Source organism: Huiozyma naganishii, chromosome 1 (genome assembly GCF_000348985.1).
Source record: "Huiozyma naganishii CBS 8797 chromosome 1, complete genome".
NCBI classification, from domain to species: Eukaryota; Fungi; Ascomycota; class Saccharomycetes; order Saccharomycetales; family Saccharomycetaceae; genus Huiozyma; species Huiozyma naganishii.
In genome coordinates, this window is record NC_035922.1 from 781,672 (window position 1) to 789,203 (window position 7,532).

The following is a 7,532-nucleotide window of genomic DNA, read 5'->3' on the forward strand; positions in this document are numbered from 1 at the left end:
TTCGGTGGAAGAATATGTAATTTTGATTGACTGATTTTTTTCCTACTTATCAAAGGGAGGCACATAGACGACAGGATCCTGTTATTTGAGGGCTAGCCCACTCCCACCTTTTTCACACAACCCATGGAAACAACTGCAAAATGCAATTAATAAATGAACCAGATACAGACTTCCACTTGAAGTTGAATGAGCAACTGTTCCACATCCCATACGTCATGTTGCAGAGAAACTATAAGCGATGGAACGAGTGTCTGCACACGGAGGAATCTCTCCTTGCAGATGAGCTGGCACAGTTCAATGCTTTGATGAACTACAAGGACCTGAACAACGACAAACAGGCCGTATCCGTTCTGACCAAACTCATCAAACGCATAGACGCATTCGAAAAACGTATAGAGAAGATCGCAACCCATGAGATGGAACTTTTGGATAGGATAGACCACAGGATCAAGTTTTTCAAATTACTACAGCAGACCAAGACGGAGAACGACAGATCAGGACTCTTGCAATGGTATCAACAGTATACGAACTTGCTGATATGCGACTATCTGACAAGGAACAGCCCCCTTCCACAAAATAATGAAATGAATCCCGGAGAGAGTTTCCTATTGCAACACCACCTCGACAAATTGTTGGATCATAGAGTTCTTGTCAACGCAAACAAGATATCCAAAGAGTTGACAGAGCACCACGACCTGACAGCTTTACTAAACTGGGTGAAGGAAAACAACGCACATCTGGGACAGCGACATTCGCAGTTAGAATTCAAGGCTAGGTTTCAAGAGTACATTGACGTTTTGAAATCGGGCCACCATGCGAAGGCGATAGAATGCTTGCAGTCCCATCTGCTGAAATTCATGTCGTCCAACAGTAAAGAGATACAGACTGCTTGTGGGTTGATAGTTTATATAGACACTTGTGCTGAGCTGTTACGCACTGACGAACAACAGGACAACTCATCCGCGGACCTTTCAAAGGAATACCTTCACAGATTTACTACCCATGTTTCAAAAAATAAAAGTGCAGCATACCAGCACTTCTTTAGATGTGATTCACCCTTTGAATCGCAGAGTTCGTTTGCGAAAACATCCTTGAATAGTCTCGACACAATGGCGAGTTTTTTCAACTCGACAAACCTCTCAGAGTACATGGACCTCTTGAAGGAAGAAAGGTGGCAGCAACTTAACGAGTTGTTTTTGGATGAGTACTATTCCCTCTACGGGATATCAAAGGATGACCCCCTGCTGATATACTTATCTCTTGGAATTTCGACGTTAAAGACCCACGCGTGCTTAGAGCACATTGGTGACTCTTCCGGGAGTCACAGTATCCTCGATACGACTTTACATCAACAGGAACACCTGAACCCTTGCCCTGTATGCTCGGAAAATTTTGCACCCTTAGCAAAGGATTTACCGTATGCCCATCACACAGAATCCAAGTTATTTGACAACCCAGTTATGTTACCGAACGGGAACGTCTACGACTTGAAGAAGTTGGAACAACTGGCGCAAAAGCTGCGGAGGAAGAAAATATTCCCTCTACAGGAGTACGAGATACTGGATCCAATTGACAAGGAGGTATATTCAAAATCCGATTATATCACTATGTACCCAACGTAATCGGACAACCCATTATATCTGGGTTCGAGAAGTATTAAGGAGGTAAAGATTACTTTCGTATATGACGGAATAGATGCCAAATATATTATACAAACCACACACAGACTCTTTGTTCTTTTTCTTTACCTGTCGCTCTCTAGTCTCTATCTTCTTTTGTACGGGAGGTAGTCTTCCTTGTCCTGTCGTATTCTTTGAAAATGTAGATTCTCGCATCTCTCATTTCAGCAGGTTTAGTCGTGTCTTGTTCACTGTTCGTCCGCTTGTGGTGGTACGAAGAATAATTCGACCATTCAAACTTGCACGACCTGTCCAGTTGCAAGTCATTGTCCTTAGCCAGCGTCTTAATCTCCCACGAACTGTACGGTTCACCGCTGAACGTCGAGATTATGATTTTCCCGCAGATGTCGTCGAGACCTGTACCTTTCCCGTTTGTCTGTTCCCCCAGATCATAACCTTGTGTGTGTGTGGTCTTTGCCTGCTTGATATATGAGTTCACCAAGTTGAACAGTTGTTTCGCACTATCAAAGTACCCGAAAACCAATTCCTGGTGGTCTCTGATATTCCTGTCCTGGTCTTTGACACCTTTCCCTGTGTGAGGGAAGTTGAACATGATGTTGTTCAAGAACTTGTGCGCCCATTCTTTCCCCAATTGTTTCTTCCATGGTGTATGTTTGGACAATTTGAAACTGCGGATTAGATTGGTAGCGTCAATTTGGAAGAATATCTTGACCCCAGCATCCACCAAGTACTGGTAGTTCTCCTCAAAACTGTTTGGATATTTCAGTTTCAGTTCTGTGATGGAGGCATCAAAACTGGTGGCGATCAGGTTCTCCGGTAAAAGATAACCCTTCTCGACAATGGACTTCGCGAAGGAAAAATCACCTTCACCCACGAGCAAGAGAGTCGATTCCTTGTCAAACGGGATAAATGAGGCCTCCCTCTGCTTCTGCGCCTTCTGTTGCTCCATTGTCTTTTTAGAGTATTGCTTCTTCGCCTTCAGCTTGTTCTGCTGTTTGATCTTAATGGCACTCGCCTGACTCGCTTGGGCCTTGTGGTTCATCAACGCAGCCTTCAACCCCTTGGTTTCACTTTCCCTTCAATTTTCTCGCCATGTTGTGTTATATTGGTGTTACAGGGGCAGAGAGAACCATTCTCCCAGCAAACAACAGATGCGATGCGATGCGATGAGTTGGAATCTTGTACAGATTTCATTTTCCGCTGAGTGAAAAATTTCATGTTCCACTGCGATGCCTCTGCAGTCACGTGATGGCTGCTACTGAGGGGGAAGACGGAGACGGAGACACACATCCAATATTCCATCGCAAAAACATATGATCTACAGCATTGATCATCTCACTGCATGTTAACATATAACTTTACCTCCAACACTGTGACGAATCAAATATTGACGTACAACGTTAACGGATCCTTCCAGATTTTTAACGTTTTGGGGAAAAAAGGAAATTCGGAGTCACCGATTCGTCGTATATAAAAGAGAACTTGGGGGGAAGGCGGTGGAGAAGGGTTTACAGTTCCTGTTTCAGCAGGTACATCAACAAACGGTAAGTGTGTTACTGTCCCCATACCAATATGCCACCAACACCAAAAAGACACCTATATCACACGTCCACTACAGACCTATCGCATGCGATCGATAGGTCTATAGACGAGAGTATTTTCCCCGTGGCGTACACGGAGGAGGAGGAGAACTTCTTTCTGTCGAACCCGAAACCTTCGTACCTCTCGTATCTGATCGAGGACGTCAAACAGTTTTTGAGCCACCAAAGGAGTATGAAGAGGGACAAAGTTGTTCTTGTTACTTCAGGGGGCACAACGGTCCCGCTGGAGAACAACACTGTCCGGTTTGTCGATAATTTCTCTGCTGGGACAAGAGGCGCATGTTCTGCAGAATATTTCTTGAAACACGGGTACAGTGTTATTTTCTTACACAGAGAGTTCTCCCTTGTGCCCTTTGACAGGTTGTTCCAGCACAACAACTTGGATAATAACAATTTCCTGGACTTCTTCGACAGCGAGGGGAATCTGAACACGGAGTACAAGAAAACGGTCCTGAAGAACAAGAGGTTGTACGAACAGTACCTGAAAGTGGAACAGACGCTGTTGATGCTCCCCTTCACGACGGTAAACCAATATCTGTGGTCTCTGAAGAGCATCAGCCAGCTTATGGACCAAAGAAGTAGCCTGTTCTACCTGGCGGCCGCTGTGAGCGATTTTTACATTCCGTATTCGAGATTGCCAAAGCACAAGATACAGTCTAGAGACTACAAACTGAAGACGGAAGACGATGCGGCAAATGGGAACGGCGCAGCTCAACAACAGAGCACCACGACCACTGAAGATGGGAGACTGATAGTCAGCATGGACCCTGTACCCAAATTCTTGCGGCGACTCGTCGAATCATGGGCCCCGAATGCGATGCTCGTGTCGTTTAAGCTCGAGACAGACCCGTCCATACTGCTACAGAAGGCGCAGCTGTCCCTGGAGAAGTACCAGCACCAACTAGTCATCGGAAATCTGCTGCAAACCAGGAAACGGGAAGTCCTGTTCGTCGCTCCGGAGCTGCAGGAAGGACAGTGGATAAAGCTGGACTCGGACTACGCGGACCTCGAAGAGGTCATTGTGAAAGAAGTCTCGAAACACCACGACAAATGGATTAAGAGTGGTAAAGTATGACCACGAGAGTACCCTGCATCCACACGCAATTACCGTAACACATTCGTAACTAATCATATAAGTACATATTCCCATGAGCTGGAACAGGTTTAAACAAATGGCATAAACCGCAGGGAAAATAAAAAAAAATAGAAAAACTGGAACTGCAAAGGTGTAATGCTAGTCAAAGGTCAACTTTTTAAAAGAAATCACTTCACGAAAGGGTTACTTCATCAACTGTTGATTGAGTTACGAGTGAAACGTGTGATCTGTGTGGTGTTTGTGTGTGTGTAGCTGTTTTTTACTCTGACTCTTCACAGTTCCGTTTACCTTAATACACAGGACCCTGTATAGAACAAAATGACGTCAAGGATGAAGGAAGCTTTGAAGAAAGATACTTCCCGTAAGGATAAGAGACGGTACAACCTGGAAAATAGAGTGAGTAAGATTACGAGCAGTTTTTTCCAGGAGAAGGACCTGCATTACAAAGACCGGCTCACTTCGTTGCAGACGAGTCTTACCACCCTGCATCAGGGCACCAACCCGCTATATCTGAGAAACCTGCACGATATCGAGGAGGAGAGGGACTTGGAGCTGGTACGGTTGCGACTGTACGAGGAGTACCGTGTGTACCGTTCCGGAATTGAGTTTCAGGAGGACATAGAGAAGGCAAAACAGGATCATGAGAAGCTGGTCAAGTTGTGCAAGGAGAGGTTGTATTTCAAAGTTGAACAGAAGATCAAGAAGCTTCAAGAGGAGCGGTTGCTCATGGATGTCGCGAACATGCACTCCTACTCGATGGACTACAGCAGACCGCTGATATACCAGAAGAACACGCGGTCGCACACGGCAAACAACAACGGTGTTTGGGAATCGTCGTCGAACGAGCTCAACAAGGATGCCGGGTTTGGAAGCGCTACAGACACTGCTACAGGTACAGAGAGGAGGTCACTTCGGAGAAGACTGCATATGCAGGAGGGGAACAAGAGCGGCACGGATATGGACAACGCGGGTACTAACGGGGGATACTACAGTAGTACCGTCAACGGTGGAGTTGCAACGGGGGACTACACCGAGGATTCAGACTCTAGAGCGAGATACTCAACTGCAGGGAACGGCGGTACTGGTTCTGGGTCCGGCAACAGAGGGCGCGCAAACGCTGGTGCGAAGGGGAGCAAATCCAAATTGGCTGGACAGAATGGTGACACACAATCTGATACTGAATTTTTGCAGGGAATAAGTGACCACGCCGATCTACAAACACTGTTATTCGGTGAGAAGGAGGCGAAAAGCTCGAGTAGCTCGGCCAATGGGGGCGGTAAGAAGAAGCACAGAATAAATCCGCGGTACTCCACGAAACCGGCACCACCGCTCACCTCGCTCACCATGGATGAGGTCACTGAGGACATCGCAGTTATCAAACAGCTCACAAATCAGCCACCAGGCCCCTTCAAGGTACGAACTGAGTGACAACTTCCGGTAGTAAAAGATACAATGATTAAAGAAAACGACAACTTCTAAATATATAAATTTTTTTCACTTTCTGTCATCGCAAGCGCTGTTCTATTCCGTTTCCTTCTCGTTTGAGCGGGCCGATAGTGCCAGTTGCATTTCACTAGAACATCTTATACGGAATTTCCCTTGATGTGCAGTTAGTAAAGGCTGTTTTACCATTTTCTCTCCCTCTTCTTTACAATTTATAATGTACTTCTCTTCAAGAATACGATCGTTTTACAGAGAACAGAGAAGGATCTTGGCAAGAAATTCCAAGAAAGCACTATTGGCATTGGTTTTATTGTCGCTGTTTGGATACTACCAATTCTTTACTTACTATGAAGAGGACCCCCCGTACTCTGAACAAAACTTAGACTCAGAGACGCAGCAAACGTTTTTCGATGGGTGTGTTGATACAGAGCAGTACATGGCTGATGCCTCTTACCGTAAGATGAACGCCACGTTCGTAATGCTGACACGGAACGAGGAACTGGAAGATGTTCTTTCTACTATTTTGCAGTTGGAGGCCCGCTTTAACCAGTGGTACCAGTACCCGTACGTGTTCTTGAACGATGTGCCCTTCAGCGATGACTTCAAGAGCAGAGTAGTCACGTCCACTCGGAGCAAAGTTGAGTTTGGCACTTTGAACGAGCTGGAATGGGAATTCCCGGAGAAAGTGAGGAACAGTGCCCTGTTCAAAGAATCACTGGCAAGCCAGATGGATAGAGGAATATTGTATGGGGATCAAGAATCGTATCATAAGATGTGCCGTTTTTACTCCGGCATGTTCTATAAACACCCACTCGTGAAGCAATACGAGTGGTATTGGAGAATTGAGCCTGATGTTGACTTTTACTGTGACATCACGTACGATCCTTTCTTTGAAATGCATATGGCGGGGAAACAGTACGGGTTCACGGTGATTATACCTGAATTGTACTGGAGTGTCCCCAACTTGTTCAGGTACACACAGGCGTTTTTGAGAGAAAATGGGTGGCCCCGACTCGGTAGTCTATGGAAGTTGTTTACCTACAATATGAACATCATGGATACTAGCGATCCAGCTATTTCCCAGTGGGTTCATTTGGAAGAGCAAGTGGACGCGAAGCTTCGAGAGAAGGTCATCATTGATTTGTATCGGGAGGGGAGGTACAAAAATGAGGATGCTGCCCTTGAAACATTGATAAACAGGGCCCAGTCCAAAGTACCGATATTCGAGGATAAGTTCAACAATGAGGAGCAGAACATGTGCCACTTCTGGTCCAACTTTGAGATTGCCAAGATATCTGTGTTTGAGAACGACGTATACAATGCGTACTTCGAGTACTTGGAGTCCAGTGACGGGTTTTGGCGCGAGAGATGGGGCGACGCACCAGTGCACTCCCTCGGACTAGCCCTCACTTTGGATGTTGAAGATGTGCATTATTTCCGGGATATTGGCTACAGACACTCCACATTGCAACACTGTCCTAAGAACGCGGATACTCCCTACGAGTACTTTGCGAAGGAGACCAGGTTTGAGCGGACAGGGAAGGGTGCAAGATACGACAAACCCACGGACTACGGCGTTGGCTGCAGATGCCAATGCAACAATAAGAAGCAGGATATTGAGGACACATCGTACCCATGCATGGACATCTGGTTAGAACTGGCGCACCAGATGCACCCAGAGGCGAATTTTGATGGCAAGTATTACCCTAGAGTGAACGCAGCACAAATTGAAGAGCAATTGAGACAGTCTCT

General features: G+C 46.0%; 5 protein-coding genes across 5 annotated transcripts; 4 read left to right on the forward strand and 1 right to left on the reverse strand.

Moving 5' to 3' along the window:
* Nucleotides 1-140: 140 nt before the first annotated feature.
* Nucleotides 141-1,622, forward strand: FYV10 (glucose-induced degradation complex subunit FYV10; the record flags this gene model as incomplete). Its single annotated transcript, XM_022609607.1, has 1 exon — nucleotides 141-1,622. The coding sequence occupies one exon, from the start codon at nucleotides 141-143 to the stop codon at nucleotides 1,620-1,622; it is 1,482 nt and encodes a 493-aa protein (XP_022462441.1).
* A 136-nt stretch (nucleotides 1,623-1,758) lies between these two features.
* BMT5 (25S rRNA (uracil2634-N3)-methyltransferase) lies at nucleotides 1,759-2,682 on the reverse strand (the record flags this gene model as incomplete). Its single annotated transcript, XM_022609618.1, has 1 exon — nucleotides 1,759-2,682. One exon carries the CDS (start codon nucleotides 2,680-2,682, stop codon nucleotides 1,759-1,761), a length of 924 nt encoding a protein of 307 aa, XP_022462442.1.
* Nucleotides 2,683-3,212: 530 nt separating this feature from the next.
* Nucleotides 3,213-4,316, forward strand: CAB2 (phosphopantothenate--cysteine ligase CAB2; the record flags this gene model as incomplete). The annotated part of the gene is made up of 1 exon (XM_022609629.1): nucleotides 3,213-4,316. The coding sequence occupies one exon, from the start codon at nucleotides 3,213-3,215 to the stop codon at nucleotides 4,314-4,316; it is 1,104 nt and encodes a 367-aa protein (XP_022462443.1).
* Nucleotides 4,317-4,655: 339 nt separating this feature from the next.
* SDS3 (Sds3p) lies at nucleotides 4,656-5,765 on the forward strand (the record flags this gene model as incomplete). Its single annotated transcript, XM_022609640.1, has 1 exon — nucleotides 4,656-5,765. The coding sequence occupies one exon, from the start codon at nucleotides 4,656-4,658 to the stop codon at nucleotides 5,763-5,765; it is 1,110 nt and encodes a 369-aa protein (XP_022462444.1).
* Nucleotides 5,766-5,997: 232 nt separating this feature from the next.
* KTR7 (putative mannosyltransferase) lies at nucleotides 5,998-7,532 on the forward strand (the record flags this gene model as incomplete). The annotated part of the gene is made up of 1 exon (XM_022609651.1): nucleotides 5,998-7,532. A coding segment is annotated over one exon (1,535 nt), but the record flags the coding sequence as incomplete, so codon positions are not given.